At 43.9% G+C, this 20,265-nt stretch overlaps 1 protein-coding gene across 1 annotated transcript in view; it reads right to left on the bottom strand.

Moving 5' to 3' along the window:
• The window catches only part of podxl2 (podocalyxin-like 2), a 49,471-nt gene that overhangs the window by 26,454 nt on the left and 2,752 nt on the right, over positions 1–20,265 (bottom strand). The window contains exon 2 of the mRNA XM_035386823.1: positions 8,227–8,652. Within this exon, the coding sequence (XP_035242714.1) occupies positions 8,227–8,652 (426 nt within the window). The remainder of the gene's footprint in view (positions 1–8,226; positions 8,653–20,265) is intronic.

Genomic DNA, 20,265 nt, shown 5'->3' with positions numbered 1-20,265 from the left:
GGCTGCCCCTGGAATTGGAATTCATGTCACCATGCCACAGCGGCCATGTCCACATGCGCCACCAGATGTGCCCTCTCCAGAAATCTCACCACTGATGTAATGTCTCTGCATGCCTTTGCACTCCATCGCAACAGCCTGGATGGATCATAGTTAGGAGCCCTCAAACACAATGGACACGCCGTGCCTGAACCCTACCTTTACGGCACACCACGTTATCTAGTTAAGAGTGCTACTAGATCTCAGGTCCTAGTTAAGCCTATTGGTATTTACTTTATTTTGGTTAGTTATCTAGTTAAAATCCCACTTTTAGAATTAGTGGGTTCATAAATGTCTCCAGCTTGCTTGATGTGCAATTGAATGATATTTGACCATTGACAATGGCTGCGTCTGAATAGTCTTTTTTGCTTAGGAAGGTTCCTAACTGAGTGAAATGACCCGGAGGTATCTAAGTGGCAGCCATGATGACAGCTGTTCGAATTCTCTAAATGCTAAGGAAAGGTGCTTAAATGCTTCCTTTCTTATCTCCTTTAGCATAGTGGACACTGGACCCTCCTTTACGAAAAGAAAGGAGATAATGCCATCCCACAATTCCTTGCAGCAGCATCATTTAAAGCGACGCACCATTCGGCCGTTCACAAAAACAAACAATCAACATGACTGAGTTGTGTGGTGGTTCTTAAGCTATTACATTACATTCATTACATGCATAGGCTTATAATCAGATCATAATCAGCATATTAATCACAACACAGTAATCTGTCTTTCAAGAAAAAGGGATATGAGACGTTTTTAGCCAGATGCTGTTTTTAATTCAACATGTTTGAAACTTAATGATGATATGTACAGTAGTAGATTTGTAGGCCTAACATGTTATGCCTATCTTGCATAACTTTAACAATTATTTTCATGCAATCATACTAATTGGAATTCATGTCGATAAATATGAGTGGACAGGAGGGTGAGTGTGAGAAACCATTCTCAATGTGACAACCATTTCATTTCACTTTTGTGACTGGTAGCCTATATTCTTTTTTATTTCAATTCCAACCTTGGGAATGAAGTAATATTTTTCACCGGGTTGTCCACGTTTATATAGCCTGCCCTGCATGAAACAACACAATAAGAACGCACGGGGCGAAGTATCTAAGATGCGCTTTTAGTAGTCCATCTTCGGAACATTGTAGTTTCACCACAGCAGACTCACGTCAATAACATCCGCCGTCGCATAATTATGTAGCCTAGTGTAAGTGCAGTCGGATTCTCTTAGCACCGCGGTTGTCTTTTTCCTAAGTCCTTATGAATTCTCCTTCACATCTTTCCTTGACCTCATGACGTTTTCCATCGAGGTCAAGGAAAAGTGGTTAGGAAAAGACATAGGACGTAATTGTTTTTGACTATTCAGATGCAGCCCATGTTTGATAATGTATGTTGAAAAGTGGTTTGACCCCGTGACCCGGAATAAGGGGGGGGGGGGGGATTCCTAGCTTGCTTTGAATGACGGACCAAGATGGCCACGTCCTGAGGAAGGCATGACTGAAGGATTTCACGTAGCTCTCATAGCTCTACCATTTGCATGTCAAACCAAGTTTACTGTCAATCAATCAAATCAACCATACGGCACAAACCCACAACCGAACAATAGCCCGAGAACATTTTAGAACCTTTTAGAAAACCTGAACCAACAAAGCTGGACGCAGCTAACGCTAGCTAGCGACCGCTTTCCGTGACCCCCCGTGAATGCCATCGTCGATGCGGAGGGCGACCGGACGAAGACGCCGTGCCCAGAAGCTGGTAGGATCTTCCAGCAGCTGCGTTGTGGTAACGTTAACCTCTTAGCGCAAAGCCCCTAGTGGTCGGCACGCCGGCGTGCCGAGATTGCTGAACTCAGACATTCAGTGTTACTGCAACTAAGTACGAGTTAAAAGCAGAAACGCTTTGTTTCAGTTGCATTAGTTGACGATACACGACAGCTATGCCGAATACGGAGTTTCGCAGCCCCATCATTGTCGCTCTGGTCGTTCATTTAACACGCAACCCCTACCTGCAGTCTCATCTGCAACTACACCCCCCACCCACGACATAATGGACAATATTGTCTATCTGGGCATTCATAAAAATATTCTTTCACCACTCAAAAATTGTATTCCATTATAGCAACAAGATAAACCCGACATTAGCCCTAATGCCAATCCAGCAGTGAAAACGCTGCTCACTGAATAACAAAATAAACCAAAAGTTTATTAAAGACAAAGTTTTAAAAAATGATACCATGTCATTCTACAGTCAATATCTGGGACTAAATATTGAATAAATATACAACCTTACCATTGGTTTTACGCGTAGAGATGTCCCTTTTGAGTCTGAGTGGTCATATATTGTCTTGGACAATCCGTTTGTGAAATATACACGCATTGTGATGCCTGGGTACCTTCCAAAATAGCTGTGCGTAATACCACACGTGTTGTTTACGGTGTTGTCGCCGTTTTTAGTACAGTCTGGCTTGATTGACAATTAATTTATTCAGTAGGTGAGAGTATAAGCTTTCTAACAATGTATAACATGTCTAATTGTGCTTTTGGAATAGCGTTTTATAGGTCAGCGTAACCAAAACTTTTCTTATCATCGCATTCACTTACGCATTCACTCTGTGGTAGCAGTAAAAGACACTGCACCTAATGAAATGTTGGATAACGTTTTTCGTAATTTCTTGGAAAATACTATTATTATTGAGGACTTCTGGGCATAGCTATATGTTTGCTGATAGACCTATCTGACATCATTTTCTGGAGCAAAACAGAAGCGGATAGAACTGTCATTGATTTACTGTCTTTGTCTCTATCTACAGAACACAGATAAAATTTCATCATTGCTATGTAAGTATTACTGCTCAAAATATTTCGGTTATATACGTTATTTTTGAAATTGAGTGTCTTTAAATAGGTTAGTGGTATTATATAATGTGGATATTTCACACTGTAATGTAAGCCTTAGGTAGTAGTGTAATAGCTTTTGTGATGCATGCAACTGTGATGACGAGAGTGTTGAACATTACCAAAACGTGGTGGACGGTTGAACATTTCATATATGTTTTCATATCGTCCCATCCCCATACAAGAAAACATACGAGAGTACAGAGTATAGATATACACAATAGTTAGTTATTACACATTTAGGTACTGTACAGCATTGTGTGACAATATGTTTGCATTTTGTTTAAATCTAATATCATTGTTTCATCTTAAACCTCTATAAGGGGCTCATTTACATGCTTTACAATGGACAAAAAGCATTATATTCCTTTTTGGAGAGATTTTGGATATGTTTCTGGACCCCTAGCTATTGTAGACCACTGAACTGACAGAAAGCTTGTAATTACCACTTGAAAATTATGTAACAGTGAGTTTCTTGAGTGAAAACAGTTGATTTGTAGTGAAATACCTGAAGTTGTTGTGATTTACAGCAATGCATAATTTAGACATTTTGGGTTGATTTGGAGATGCTGGGTACACTGCTTAGTTTTTGCTTCACAGATCTTTAGTAGTTCTACATATCCACCCTTAGATTTTATGAACTTGTGGTCAAGAAGTTTTTGATCCAGGACATGTATACTTTAACCTGCTGTATATATGCAATCTCCCAGTATTTCATTGCGAACTAAAACTCACGCAAATTCATTTTAGATTTTTTGCCTAGACAATTGCATTTGTGGCACTTTATTTTTGCAAAAATTATGAATCTAAGCCAGTATTGTAAATGATACAAATGTCTTGCTTCATTCTTTGTGGTGTTCACATTTGGAGTTATGATGCTTTAAATAGGGTACCCCCTAAATGGGCAAGGATTGGCCAGATTTGGCATGTGCACTAAGGGGCTAATTATTTATTCTTTGTACATGTAAGCAAGCTGTGTGTGTTCTCAGTTTCACGCCACACTGGGTGGTTATTACGGAGAGATATTAATGCCCCTTTTGACAACTTTGATTTTGATTTGATTTGATTTATTTGCATTCATCGTATAAAAATGACAAAATAGAACAAATACACTTACTTAAAACAATACAAGGAGGACTATTGTAAAAAGAGAGATGTTAAAATCTCGAAGCCTCTTTAATAAACTACGATTCAGCAATGTATTGATATTGCTTGGCTTGCTATCTCTCTGCCCAGTGTGCCGTTACACAATGTAAGTGTGCAGGAATCATGATATTAACAGGGATGGAATTAATTACATTTCAATTCAACCAATTCTGGACATGGAAGGAAGTTGTGTATTTATTACTTACAGACCATTAAGGGTTTATTTCAATTCGTGAATTACAAGTTCAATTAGGTCCACATTTTCTGAACAGACTAAACAAAATTGGAATAGCTCATATTGTAAACTTAGCCACTAACATACACAACAAATCAAGCAAACCATTGACTCAATGGCATACAGAAGGTCTTGTTGGCGGCATTTAGTAGAAATTTCGAAGAAAATATTCAATGAGAGACAACTACAAAGTCAAAATACAAACCAATTTTAAAATAGAGGTTTTCCAACAGTTTTCAATGGGAGACTCCTGACAAATGTTTTGTCCTACCTAACAACAGTAACCAAGGAGTGTGGCAGAAGGGCGGGGGTTGACAAAGTGTCACTTGTGCAGCAAACTTCTAGAAAGTTTTTCATATTTTTTCAAACCCTCAATTCCATTAATGTTGATCTCTTAACAATTACCTAATGCATTTATAGCTTTACAAAGTGTCTTGCCATTTCAAAAACATTATTATAGCATATTTCCATCATACTAAGCTATTAGATATGAAAGATATTCAGCTAAAGTATAAAGAGCATTTCTATCATTTCTTTCTCATAAAGCTGATAATGAGAAGAATTATTCCAGAAATCTTTTCCAGTAATATAGTACTTTCTCATCTAAAAAACTAGGTCACTAGTTTACTTAAGGATTTTTGTATTAAAAGTTTTGTAGAATTGCTATTTTAAAAATCCAACCCAAGTTCACATTTCCACATTTCAAAATATATTATGTATAGCCTGTATCTCTGCATCGCCTTTAAAATCTTTTTTGGCATGTTAGACATGTCCATCAGTGAACCAATCATACCGTATGCTTTCAGCACACTTCACTTACATTTACGCTCGGCATACAATAGATACATAATAATTTGCATAAACCTTCTCTAAAATTGGGGAATATCCCAGATACAGGTCAAATCATATTTTCTGTATCTAGAAGGAATCCTAAAAGCTGTAAGCGACTGCTTTATTTGAAATATAAATAATGCAAATGAGCTGATTAGGCTTTGCAGTTAAAGAAGCAGCATTACTGGGGACAGTAGGCTTCTCGGCCTATCCATGCAATTAATAAACGAACAAATGATCTTATTACTAGAGGTTCTGAAATGTCACTAGATGTAAGAACAAAGTGAGTAAAGCTGAGTGAAGCCAGTAAAACTGACAGCTGTCAGAGCAGAGTTTCACAGCTCCTGTATGAGACAGATATGACTGGGCATACCCAATTAGGATAAAACAGATTACAATATGGTTACAAGACAAAAACCAGGAGGACATCAAGGGAGACTGTCACAGTTTTAGCTTGTGGGGAAAGAGGCCCACCGTTTTTACGGTTTAAACTGAATTTGGTCATTTTGAATGCATTATTCTGATGAAATTATCAGAAGAAGCAAAAAAATGTTTTTTTTGTGACGTTACCGAGTCTGCACAAAGAGGAAGGTGTGATTAGCGCTAACTAACCCGAAATCTGATCTGTTGTCAGATTGCTTGGGCTGCCCGGCTGCCCACCCCCCCGCCCCCCCTCCCCTCCCCTCCCCTCCCCACCCCACCCCACTCCCATGACAGAGCCACAGCGGGAATCCTGTTAATATTCTAACAGCCAATCATTCCCACAACAACTCGCTCTCCCCTTGCAGCCAATTAAACAGACTGACACAAAGTGTGAGCTAACATATGCTCGGGGAATGTAACACACCACAGCAGAGACCTTAAAAGCAGTACCAAACCAAAGAGAGGGGCTGGTGCTGCGGCTGATCCACTCAGACAAAAGGTATAAAAGGTACGCTTGGCACTGTGGTGGCACCCTAAGGGTACATAAAACTGCGCCCCCTAGCCAGCAGTACCCAATTTATTTGTACCTTTTTTGCTCATAAAAGGTACTTATCAGTACCCAAATAGAACGTTGTTGTACATTCAGGGTACAATATTTGAGAATTCATTCTCAATTCAATATTTTGTTCTCTAAAGAACAAAAATGTACCTCCCCTGTGACTTTATTTTTGAGAGTGTGTGGTGTGGTGTGGTTACCTAACCACTGACAGCAGGAGCATCACAGACACACTGCAGACCTGCAGATCCCTTTGTCCACCTGTTTGGAGGCCAGGCTGGGTGGGGGGATTACTTTCAGAGTAAACAGGGCACAGGCACAGCGATGAAAAAAAGAACAAACACAACCTGCATCGCACAAAAAAAAGGTCCCCCTCTCCCAAGAAGGATTAAAGTGCTTGTGCTGCTTAAGTCAGTAAGCTGACTGCAGCAGACTTCCCGCAGAAGGAATCCCATTTAAAGCCCGTCTGGGGGGAGAGACGGGGTGGGGGGTGGCGGGGGGGACAAAGCCCACCATCTGCGGAGCGCAGCAAAATTTTCCCAGCTCTGTGACGGCGAGCATGCGGGCGAGACGATACTAACGCTGAACCGGGCAACCGCACCCCCACATTAAATTTGCTGGGATAAGATACGTATGCTCTGAATATGGCGTATGTTACTTGCCTCTGTGATTCAGTGTTTACAATACGGCAAATCTTTTTATAGCGAGCCACGTTTTCGGCTCTTCAACGCGCGTGTCCCTCCCGTCCTGTGAATGGCTGGCTTCGGTGCCACAGCAGTCTGATCACATACCTTCCTGCCAAACCTCCAGACATCTACTGCACTACGCAGGACTTTGGGCCCGCAGATTCACTTCTGCATCCAGGACAATCAGCTGCTCAAACAGTAGTTGCAAGAGGGAGGCTGGAGTGAGATGAATATTAATGTGATCTAATGAAGCTGAATAGCCATTTCCATCACTGCCTCTTCAGCTCAAATGGCTGCTTTGACATTCAGGGGAAGAGACCTGTCATCATGCCTGTCCTGCAAGACTGGGCTTTGATTTGTCACCCAAATAGCAGTATTATGACAGCTGAGAATGATCTCTAAAACATACCAGTGACTCTTTTTTTCAACTGTGGACTGATCCACAAAGCTTCCCTGCCCCCTTTTTGTTAACTTAGTTTTTTATGTCTGACGAGGAATATTGAGTTCATGGAAAAGTGAATCATCACGTGACAGCAGGCTGCAAATACATGGTCTATTCTCTTTAGCCCAAGACCGCCCACAAAAAAGCTAGTTTAAAAAAATTTCACACAACCTAGTAAGTTACATAAAACCCCTCATAAGAAACACCTGAAGAGATTCATAAGTGATATTTGAGGAAAGAGCCACTAGCAGTATATGGAGTGCTGTAGGAAACGTCTGTCCATGACACTCCTCCAAAAGCATTTATGTTCAGGATCTCCAACTCCAAACCTGGAGATCCACAGGGTCTGCTGGCTTCCAGTGCGTTAGTTTAACACACTGATTAGCTTAAGCATTCACACACATTGTTTTCAAGGCCTAAATTGGCAGCTGATTAACAGCAAACCTTCAACTACTTCCTCCTGGGGGCTAGACTCTGTTAAGAAATGCTGCATTCAGGAAAAAGGTTGTATGTGTTTCTCAGAGAGTGCTGATCTAGGACAAGATTTCCCCTGTCCATATCCTAACCATATGCATTATGAGGTCAAAGGTAAAACTGATCCTAGATCAGCACTTCTGCCCTAAGATAAATATTTACCAGAGAACCCTAGAGGATACATTCAACCATCCATTACTTGTACCTGCTTATCCTGGTCAGGGTCGCGGGGGGTGCTGTAGCCTATCCCAGCATGCATTTGAAGAGAGGCAGGAACACACCCTGGACAGGTCACCAAAATCAGGGCACACACCCCATTCACCCACACACTCCACACATACCTATGGGCAATTTAGAGTCTCCAATTAGCCTACCTGCATGTCTTTGGACTGTGAGAGGAAACCGGAGTACCCAGAAGAAACCCACACAGACACAGGGGCACTAGAGCATAATACACACATTATGAAAGAAGACTCCTGGGTAGGTGTGCTGTTGTCACATACCGTCAGTGGAGTCCGGGTCCAAATTGGTGCCGTTGACCTCCCCAACCTCATCCCAGAAGTACTGGGACTGGAGGGCTTTGGGGTCCTCTGCTTCCTCGCTGGAGAAGCCGGACTCCTGGGAGCCACCCAGGAAGCTCAGGGTAGCGGGCCCGTCAGGGTCCAGTGCGGCCATCTTACCCCCCTCATCCAGCGAGGCCATCTTACCCCCCTCAGTCAGCGAGGCCATCTTACCCCCCTCATCCAGCGAGGCCATCTTCCCCCCCTCATCCAGTGAGGCCATCTTCCCCCCCTCAGTCAGCGAGGCCATCTTACCCCCCTCATCCAGCACCCCAGACTGGGGGGACAGTGGGGGGTCCAGGGAGGCAGAGAGAAGCGCTGGGTCCGGACCAGTGGTGTCACAGGCCACCAGAAACAACAGCGTAAAACCTGAACACAGACAACAGCAAGAAGAGTTTAGAACCTGAACACACACAACAGCAAGAACAGCATAGACCCTGAACACAGACACAAGCAAGAACAGCATAGACCCTGAACACAGACAACAGCGAGAAGAGCTTAGAACCTGAACACACACAACAGCAAGAACAGCATAGACCCTGAACACAGACACAAGCAAGAACAGCATAGACCCTGAACACAGACAACAGTGAAAAGAGCTTAGAACATGAACACAGACAACGGCAAGAAGAGCTTAGAACCTGAACACACAAAACAGCAAGAACAGCATAGACCCTGAACACAGACAACAGCAAGAAGAGCTTAGAACCTGAACACAGACACAAGCAAGAACAGCATAAACCCTGAAGAGACAATGGCAATAACAGCATACACCCTGAACACAGACAAACAACAGCATAAACAGAAAACAACATTTCATATCATAATACAGTATGCATGACACATATTATCAATTAGGCTAAAGCAAGTTTATCATTTCACAATCTCAAAAATACCTAATTTCAGAAATTCATGTAAAATCGTTCCTTTTGACCATGAACATACACTTCCATACAAAATCAAAGCAAATTTCTCCCTCCAAAATACTATTATAATATAATACCCAAAAAATTCCTTACGAAAGTGTCAAATTTATTTTTTATTATTTATGATCATGAAAATGTGATCTTACATGTTCAACAGAATATGACTGATGTTAGGAACCAGAACTGGGTTCCCTTTTATAAGATTTAATTGCATAAAGAAGGAAAATTGTGAAAAAGGTCAGAGACCAATCAAAGTGCATATTAGAAGTTATATCCACCCACATTTCAAGGCACCATAATGTTTGGGACATTGCAGTGAAAGGTGTACCAAAGATCACCGTGCAATCAGTCATCACCGAAAAATGTCAGCCAAACCCAACAGTAGACACATCGAGGCTACTAAAAAAACTAAAATGAGTAGGCCCACTCTTTTTAATTATAGTGCTAGCCAGCCAGCTTCACCATGCTTGATACTGTATTGTAATCAAACTCAGGGCTCAAGTTGGCTAAGATTAGCTTGCGTTTTGCTACTGCTGTAATAAGCATGTTAGCAGTGCTTGAATTGAGTGACCAGTTATGGGGGGGGGGGGGTCCCTATTTGTGGTTGAGGAAGTGGGTGGGGGGGGGGGGGGTTTGACTTTTTTTTACAGACTATTGTTAAAACACAAAAATTCCTAGTCAAACCTACCTAGCTAAGAAATATCTGAGGACTGGAAGCGAGGTAAAATAATACCAATGTAAAAGAAAGGGGACTGTACTGATCCAGGAAACAACCGGCCTGTCACTTTCACTTGCATCACATCTAAAATACTGGAATCTATCATTGGAGACAAGTTAGAAGTGCTTCTGGAAAATAACAACATCCTAAGGGATAGCCAGCATGGTTCTCACAAGGGAAGGTCAAGCCTGACAAATCTTATGGTAGGCCTATTCTTTGAAGAAACTCCCAAGTGTCTTGACTATAACAAGGCTTATGATATTACATTCACAGATTTCCAAAAAGCATTTGATAAGGTACCACATGAGAATTATTAGCAAAATGAAGACAGTAGGAATTACAGGAGGTATTTCAGAGTGGGTTTGGAACTGGCTACAGGGTAGAACACAAATGCCCCTTTTCCACCAAGGCATTTTGAGGGCTGGTTCGGAGCCGGTGCCTAATCGCGAACCAGTTCTTCGCTTTTCGACAGCAAAAGAAACGGCTCTCGGCCAGGACAACTGGTTCCAAAGCGGAACCAACACTTGGCTGGTCTAGAACCAAGAATCAAGAATCAGACAGGAAAACGTAAACTGATTTGCAAGTTGCAACTATATATGAAATAGGCGAAATATTGGTAACAACCTGTACCTAGTTATGTAGGAAAAAATGTCCTTGTTATCATCCAGTGGTTATTTTTTCAGTACTTTCACAATTTTTTTCTGTGCCGACAAATAAGTCAGAGGTGGTCCAGCGCTAGCTTGTGGTTGCTAAGGGGACGTGTATCGACCACCCCATATAAATGAATAGAACTTGACATAAATTTGCTAGCATACTGTTTCTGTCTTGCGTATTTGAGGTTAATATGAGAAAGGGTGGTCACTATCAGCCTTTTGTACAGTCTCTGCTATCAGCACGTCTAGGAATCCGTACATATTCACTGTTGTAACCCAAGTCGCAGGATGCAAAATAGCCCTTAGGAAAGCAGCTTGAAATTATGAAGCAACGTCTGCGCCATTAGATTTAATGGGTCGCGATGAGATAAGTCAGAGCGTGTTGCTTTTCTTAAAGTTGATATAGTGAAAAAGTTCAGTGCAAATACTTTTCCAATATAATAAATAGTCTACATAAAGAAATAAATCAGCCATCCAATCTACACACTCGGGTAAAGCAGATTGCGGAATTCTAGCCTACTTAATTCGTAAACTCGTCTATTGTAAACTTCGGGTTAAAGTGCACAATCGTGACTAATAAAAAGCAAACAGCGATGCATGTAACTATTAGGTTAACGTCTGCTAAATTAAACTGGGCTGATCTCAACAGTAAATTAGACCTCTTGCCCTCTTAACGATAGCGTCAGACAACTAACTACACCACCTAGCCAACTTGTTAGACTAACACATTAGAAAACACAGAATTCGAGTTTGAAATATTTCACAATAATTAAACATTACTTTGGGACCTATAGACTAATGTGAACTTTATGTAACCGTGGCTTTACACCCATCACTGATAGCAGTCGAAGCAGGGTTTGCTAGCAAATCCCGAAAATGAATCAGTCACAACGAGTAAACAGATAAATAAACATTAGCTGGGCAAAAAGTCTGTAAATGAGCCACTCTACTTTTACCTGAAATCTAACAATGTGTGACCTCCATAAAGGCTAACGTTAGCGATAACATGCTTGTCGTTAAATGTGGTTAGCTGGCTAACTTGCCGTTTATTTCTAAGAAAAGAAAAGAAAAGCTGTTTATGGGGGTAGTACCAAACGACTTACGCTGAGCTTCTTTCATGCGTGTCTCGATTCAATTTAAACTACTAGTTTATTCCTCTTCATTTGGATATCTTCCCATCATAGTCAGTTTAAATGGTAGCTAAAACTAAACCAGGTTAAAACCTGGAACCGGCCAACGTCACAGACATGCACGGTGTAACTCCATCACTCAGTCAGTCACTCAGTCAGTCAGTCACAGACATTCGCGTTTGTAGGGCTGGCCCCACTGTTGTGGTCCAGCCAAAAAGGCCAACAGGATGCTGAGATATATAGCCAAAAGTATTGAGTATAAATCCAAGGAAGTTATACTTATCTTATACAATACATTTGTTAGTCCACACGTGGAGTATTGTATGCAGTTCTGGGGACCATACAAAAGAAACATACAGGCTCTGGAAGGTTCAAAGAATTAACCAAACTGATTCCTGGTATGAAAGCTAAAAGCTACAAGGAAAGACTTCAGATGGTTAATCTCTTCAAACTTAGTAAAAGGAGACTTAGGGGTGATTTGACACATCAGTGCTTAGGGGGTCCAGGGGCGTTCTCCCCTGGGAATAACGTTTTTAAAAAGCAGCACTTAAATGCTCATTTCCAGTAACTTTAGAGAAATGTATTTATTAATCTGCTGTTAACAAATACTTATGTAGCCGGCTCACATGCTGTATTATTAGACATTAAGTTTCCATTTAAATACTTCAGCTTCTTTCACATACTCTCTTAATTGAGGAATGGGAGACCACTGAGTGAGAGTGCTATATCTATACTTGCTTTTGTCTACCCAGCCTAGGAGGATTCTGATTAGTCAGCATCTGCTGTCCATGTAGAGAGAGCCTGATCAGTCTATCTGATATACCGGCGCAATGTAAAGAACAGCATGGCTCACAGATATTATTCCTGCTACAGGCCAAGTAAGAAGCTCAATTAACTGACCCCAACCTTGTAGACAGTGTAACTACACGTGAAGTAACTAAAACCCTACATTGAAAACATTTCATTTTTAACTGGCAGTAGAACTGGTAACATAATACTGCAAATTGATTTCTCAGGCCCTCACAGGCTACTTCAGTCTGTATTCCACTAAAATGGCAAGTCAAGCAGGTCGTTTTGCAGTTGGTGTGTTGCTTAGAAAAGCAATGGAAACCAGCAATGAATGAAAAGAGACAAGCGTGATATTTTTGTCCGAAAATTTATTGGAATTTGTAGATTATCCGTATCTGCTCTCGTATGAGAGAATATCAAGCATTCATTTCTCCTTGCCAGGCTTTCAACTTAGTCTCCTGTCCCCCACTCTCTCACCACCAGTTTTCTATAGAAATGTCTGTTATTGCCAAATATTTTAAATAAAAGTAAATATAAAAATATTGCAAATATAAGTCATGGCCATGTCTGAAATAGCTTGCTACTGGTCAACTGTATAAATCACAGTTATTCAAATAGTAGTTATGTTAAACCCATGCAATCGGCATTTTCTTTTTAGCACTTCAGCAGTAAAATAACTGAACATAGAAGCCAAGATTTTCTTTCTTTAGTGGATAGCTTTCTAGCGAGTAAGATCATCCGCTTTCCAGCCAATTAGTAAGCCCAGCCCCTGTGTTTGTATTCAGTAGGTGTGGCAACCTGGGACAGGTGTTCTCTGACACCTGCCTATGGACTGTAAGTACCCGCCCCGTTGTAGTCCATAGTAAAGCAGGTACCTGGAGCATGCGTAATAGTTTGGGCTATAGCTCTGCACTCACTACAAGTAGAGAGCTGGCTGAGGTGGAGGGGGGGGGGTGGATTAACAGGGTATTGGAGTAAATGGGCTGGTGTGCTCAGTCAACTTACCCTGCATAAATTAAGGTTAAATAAAAAACAAATAGCCTTAATAAGCAACCGATTCAGAGTGAAGAAACGAGGTGAGGTGCAGAATCGACTGCTTTAACTGGTGGATTGAGTGCTGAGTAAAATCTGAGCACCCGGAGGCTTTCCACGGGCAGGCGGGGAAGCTGCAGCTCTAAACAGAGGCTGAAGTGTCTGAGGCACACGCCGAACCCTGACAACAAGTCCCGCCCCCAGCGGGCAGAAAGAGCTCGCCTCTTCCAAATGTGACACGTGGCCAAACCGTCCCAGGCAGCATCAAGCCCCCCGCAGCTCGGAGCGTGTTTGCACACCGCTTTGGCAAGGGCCAATCACCTTCCCCTCAATCCTGCCCTCACAGGCCCCCGGGGGCCATGCCAAGGGTCCATGCTGCGGGTACATGCCACGGGTGAACAGCCCCCCGCCAGCAAGCCGTGCCTCGGGTTCCCCAGGGCTGAGACTCTGAGTGCAGACAGGCCCCCGCTGTGCGCTGAGCGTAATAACAGCGTGCGCGGCCTGCAAATGCTCCGCTCCTTACTGTGTTCCGTCTTTCCCGCCGGTCCCGCTAAGCCCAGCACCACCCGAAGGCCGAACGGTTCCCTTCCCCAGAGCCTGCCTGAAGAGCCTCCCACCGCCCCCTCCCCAGAGCCTGCCACAGCCCCCTCCCCAGAGCCTCCCACCGCCCCCTCCCCAGAGCCTCCCACCGCCCCCTCCCCAGAGCCTGCCACAGCCCCCTCCCCAGAGCCTGCCACAGCCCCCTCCCCAGAGCCTCCCACCGCCCACTCCCCAGAGCCTCCAACCGCCCCCTCCCCAGAGCCTCCCACCGCCCCCTCCCCAGAGCCTCCCACCGCCCACTCCCCAGAGCCTCCAACCGCCCCCTCCCCAGAGCCTCCCACCGCCCCCTCCCCAGAGCCTCCAACCGCCCCCTCCCCAGAGCCTGCCACAGTCCCCTCCCCAGAGCCTCCCACTGCCCCCTCCCCAGAGCCTCCCACAGCCCCCTCCCCAGAGCCTGCCCAAAGAGCCTCCCACAGCCCCCTCCCCAGAGCCTCCCACTGCCCCCTCCCCAGAGCCTGCCCAAAGAGCCTCCCACCGCCCCCTCCCCAGAGCCTCCCACAGCCCCCTCCCCAGAGCCTCCCACCGCCCCCTCCCCAGAGCCTCCCACAGCCCCCTCCCCAGAGCCTCCCACCGCCCCCTCCCCAGAGCCTCCCACCGCCCCCTCCCCAGAGCCTCCCACCGCCCCCTCCCCAGAGCCTGCCACCGCCCCCTCCCCAGAGCCTGCCCAAAGAGCCTCCCACAGCCCGTTCCCGTTAATCGGTGTGATAAACAGCGTGCGTGGGGAACAGGCAGAGCACAGTGGGCCATTTCAAATGCAAGCCGTGCGATCAAATCTTCGCTCAATTATCTCACTCCCGGGATAATATCCAGCCTGTTTGGCGTGTAAGTCTGTCTTCTTGTTTCCTTTCGTTTGTCTTTGTTAAAACAGGTCAGACGCCTCCAAGAACAGGAACACAAATGTGTTACATTTCTCCCTGCAACCAGAACAATATTGGTCCACATGTCAAGTAGTTGAACCCACTAGTACTCGAGTGCATTAATTTCTCTCCAGTGTTCCCTCCAGCTCCATTGTTTGCTCCATTCTGAAGGGAAAGGGAGAACTCCAGGTCCCAGACAAACCTGGGGCAGACAGCCACACCCCCTGAGTGACGACCAGCTGCTGTGCATCAAAAGGGCTGTTCTCCCACCTCCCCAGCTTGCCTGGTTTGTGCATGTGTTCCTAGCCCTAACCCTAACTGCCCAATCAGAGCTATCCTTCCACTGAGAATCTGATTGGCTGAGACTAGACACACACAATGTCACAGACGTCCTCTGTCCCTCTCCTTGGATGTACGCGCCCGTCGCGCGGGGAAACGGATCCCCCTCTCATTCCACACTAGGCTGCAGCTTTAATGCAGAGTCATGGTGCCTTGAGGTGCATTCATCGCATGGGGAGCTTTCAAGCTAGTTAAGAAACATTTTCCTCCCCAAGCGTGGCTCTGCCCGAGGGTTGACAACGGCACTGGGAAGCTTGGCTTCAAAGCTTGGTTCAGGGGATTGCATTTGTAATGCAGGCCGCTGTACTGCGCACAGTTTGCATGCTTACTGCCGTGTTTGTGGCGTGTGTTTCACTTCAAACAAAGGCCTTTTAAAATACTTCCTTCTAGCAGTGGAAAGGGAAGGACTGTACACCTATTAAAAAGCTGTTCTTATGCTTTCTGAGGTCGATGGCTAGAAATGTATTTACCGAAGTGCCGGCCGTCTTGTATCTGTGGCTAAATGAAGCCTGACTCAAACGAGAGTGGGAGAAATAGCCCCAGGCTCCGTGCCAACGCAACCCTCTGCAATTTCCCCCCCTGTGATACTTCTGGATACTTTCCATCTGCGCGCTGTTTAAAAAAAAAAACAAAAAAAAAAAACTGAGCAACGCGCGGGGAAACGGATCCCCCTCTCATTCCACACTAGGCTGCAGCTTTAATGCAGAGTCATGGTGCCTTGAGGTGCATTCATCGCATGGGGAGCTTTCAAGCTAGTTAAGAAACATTTTCCTCCCCAAGCGTGGCTCTGCCCGAGGGTTGACAACGGCACTGGGAAGCTTGGCTTCAAAGCTTGGTTCAGGGGATTGCATTTGTAATGCAGGCCGCTGTACTGCGCACAGTTTGCATGCTTACTGCCGTGTTTGTGGCGTGTGTTTCACTTCAAACAAAGGCCTTTTAAAATACTTCCTTCTAGCAGTGGAAAGGGAAGGACTGTACACCTATTAATTTCCTGACTATGGTGATTTTTGGGAAATTTTGCATGGAAGACAGGGATATTTGCTGCTCAGTGTTGAGATAGTGGGTAGCAGCTGGTAAACTAGCATTGGATTAGCTAACATGGACATGTAACATACTACGCAAGCGATTGTATGTCCACTGTATTTGCTACAGTGTGATTAAATAGCCTACATCAAAGGAAACCTTGCACAGCAGTGACTTACAATGAAAAGAGTTAAAATAAATAACATAAGAAATCAATAAGCGAAATGATGGAGAGTCAGAGTGGGCTGGTCCTTAGGGGGGGTCACTGTCAGCTGCTCCTCAGGAACCAATAAACCACATTTCAATGTAACCCTAGTCACAGCAATCCCATAATTTACGTGCTCCTCTCTGACCAAGCAGTGTCCACGGGCTGATGAAACATGAACGCCAATGAATCCCCCCTGAGAGAAGTCATGATTCCTGTAGCTATGGGACGGGTGCAGGGGACACCCTTCCAAAATACAGAAGGCTCTAGTGGTAGCATTTCAGTGCACGATATTTCATTCATTCATTTCACTGAGTAGCCCAGACAGTGCAGCAAACTAGATTAAACAATATTTCACTTGGCTGGTATGTATTTAGTTCATCTTTCTCCCTGAGATAAAGTTTCATTCTTAGTTTAACATAATGTATTATTTTGCAACGTGCTGACTTTGTCTTAATTTTGCTGTTGCTGTTTATTTAAACCGATGCCATTCGTTTTTCCCACCTCTCCCTTGGCCCCCTGGAAATCACCCCCCCCCCCCACACACACACACATACATGCACACACACCCTAAAACATTCCCAACACCAAACAGAACACTGATCCAGTTATTAATTTCTCTAAAAACTGAGGTGATATTTTGACATTTTTCACCTTTGATTGGCACTTTCTTTGTGGTCTGAGGATACATATCCTTTGGCAAAGGCTGGGTGCATTTGAAGGAGGGGCTCACCAGCAGGACAGATGAAGCACCTTTCCCACTCGCATGGTATCCCAGGACCCTGGGATTGTGGAGGACTGCAGTAGCTGCAGAACACTGCGCAGCGCGCATTAGCTTGGGCTTCTCTGATTTATATGGCGCCCCTTCCCACTTCCTGGTCCTGCAGTGCTCGTTACTCTCAATATTATGACAACTGTTACTGAGACCGAAGCAGAGGTGTGTGTGCATCTGTGTGCAGTCCTGAGCAATGTCTTCAGCCCAGGGAAAGAATAAGAGGGAAAGATTTAAAAGGCTCTCCTTTTCCACTTTTTAATTTTTTATAATACACTCATCGGGCTCACAAAAATATGGCAACAAAAGAGAAGCAATTTTCCTGTGTTTTGCAGTCTGCGTTTATACCACTCAGTCATGTCATAAGATGGATTCTTACTGATCTTTGGCACATTGTCTAGACTGACAGATAACTTTGGGATCTTTTTAAGGACCTGCATTTATTAGTTATTTCAACAGGAAACAACCCCAGAGATAAACTGGTACAAGCTGGTTTTCATCTACCCCCAAATCTGGCATGCTAGACAATGCACACGGAAGTGCCCCCTGCTGCAACTGTGTTATTTGTCTCCATTTTACACAATGCCTCATTAATGCATCCACGAACTTCAGAACATTACTAAACTAAGCAATTTATAATATAATATAATGATGAGAACAGACCATTGAGCTGAACAATGGTCACCATTTTCTTACCACTAAAGGGTACCTAGGGCTCACTGTTTACCCACAAACTAGCAGTCGCAAGCCACCCTTTAATCACAACCTATGCTTTATGCACTGAGATAATTCAGTGTATGAGCCCTGTAAGTAGCCTGGACTAGAAATTGTCAGTGTCCTGTCATTTGTATTTGGCAAAACATATTTTCATTCCTTTGGCATGAAATGAATTTGCCCACACTGTAAGAGAGAGACAGAGACATGAAATTACCCCAAAGAGAATCCAATAGACATTTGAATTTCAAACGGTCTCTCTGGACGAAATTAATTTGTCAATTTGAGTCATTTTCTTTGATCATTTGGGTAAATAATGTTCTACCAGTTACTTAAACTAATGTGTACTGATGCTCTTACTGCTCTGAAGCACTTTGGTCTGCTTTTCACATTAATTTACCTATAAATTGCTCGTAATAAACTTGGGACTTTTTAAGATTGCTCTTTTGCTAATTGCCTGTTAAAACATGAATGCATTCACCTCATATCAATTTCATTCAGAATATATAAGACCTTTAATGTCTGTTATGACGCTAATGGATGTGGAAACGGTCGCCTTTTAGATCCGTTTACGCTTATTCACCTGAGCACTATGTGTAGCCGATTAGTAAACCGTTTTTGCTAGACCGCTGTGTCTCAGCCGGTGTAGTGTGTGAACAGCGTTTTTCCCCTCTTAATGTGAATTACAGATGCCCCGCCAGGTCCACAGGGACTGCCAGCACTGTCACACCGTGGTGCCACACAAGAGTCTGCACTCATAGCCCCATTGGGCACCCCATTCTGAAACATGTTCAGAAGCTCAGCACCGTGAGGTAGGGCTGTCAACACTGGCCAAAAATGACGTTTGAATATTCCCTCAAAAAAAACACACACATAAGTTCCGTGTCCGTCAAACAGCATAGCAACAATCCGACCCAGCAACTTCCATTTTCAACAGAGGAGGCACTAAAGTGAGATTTATTTCGGGTTTAACACAACCCAGGATGGGAGGAAGACAACTCCAGTAAAGACACACTGCTTTTTTCTAATAATTTTTGCACTCAAATGTTATTTATTTTTTTATTACAAAAGCATTCGAATATCAAACCATCTACTATGAGGGAGGTTACAAAAAGAGAGAAAAAAACAACCACATTCTTTCATGACCAAACAAGATTAAAACAGGATGTAGCTAATCCTTTAGCGGCAGGTGCCTCTTGCAGGTACTCTGCTTCCAGAACACTGGCACAGACATTTTCAACCAATCAGCACAAGTCCTCCTGAGATCTTCAATCTTCACCAGCAGACAATAAAGAGCTGACAGGCGAGCACACATTCCCCTGACAGATTCATAGGCGCTCTGCCATAACTGAATTACCCAGCATCTCCTGACCTTTCCGTGGCAAAATACTGCCATAACACGAAGTTTGTCCTATTAGTCTGCAGCCAAAATCATAGTAATATCTATCCCGAATGAACATCATCTTCGCACATAAGCAAATGACTCCCAACAGGAATCAAATCATCAAAAGGGATCCATTTGATGTATTTTTTTAAGCGCTTGGCATCAATACAGCCAGACGCAATACCACTTTTTGGACCAAACACAAATGCAAATGTGCTGAAGCAAGCAGATGTTGGTACCAATAACTTAATGTTTGCCTGGCTTATGCAGTGTGACAGGCCTGAGCTGCACATAACTGTACAGTATATACGCTGTAAAGGGGCGGCAGAAACAGGCCTAAGACCTCAGGCCCATCGGAATGGCCATTGGTTACAGCGTCTTATTCATTCAAGACATGCCCCAGCACGGAGTGTGGAGACAAACGATATCAGGCTTATGTTTGTCTAGCAATGACATGCTGGAACATCCCCAGAAGAAACAAAAAGATCTGTGCCTAGCTAATCGTTTTATATGGTGGAGGCAGGGACTGCAGAAAGAAAAGGTGCAGCATTTATCCTCGGCATGCATGACTAAACATATCTGGCAGACAGATTTAAACAATGCCAAAGGCCCTGAAACGAAGGAAAGAGTTTAAATTAAGATAACACACCGGCTTGTTCCCTAAACCCACTGGACCGTGAGCAGTCTCTGAAGACTCATACGCCTCTCTTAATGAGTGCAGTAGCCAGGTTTAGTCCACCAACATGCTTTATAAGAATGGACATGCAAGGGGCATCAGCCGATTCGCTTAAACACAGAAAACTCATGGGCCCAACAGGATGGACTCTGGTAAAGGGAGTC

Source organism: Anguilla anguilla, chromosome 13 (assembly GCF_013347855.1).
Source record: "Anguilla anguilla isolate fAngAng1 chromosome 13, fAngAng1.pri, whole genome shotgun sequence".
In the NCBI taxonomy this organism is placed as follows: Eukaryota; Metazoa; Chordata; class Actinopteri; order Anguilliformes; family Anguillidae; genus Anguilla; species Anguilla anguilla.
The sequence above is the reverse complement of the archived record's forward strand: the minus strand, read 5'-3'. Positions and strand labels throughout refer to the sequence as shown.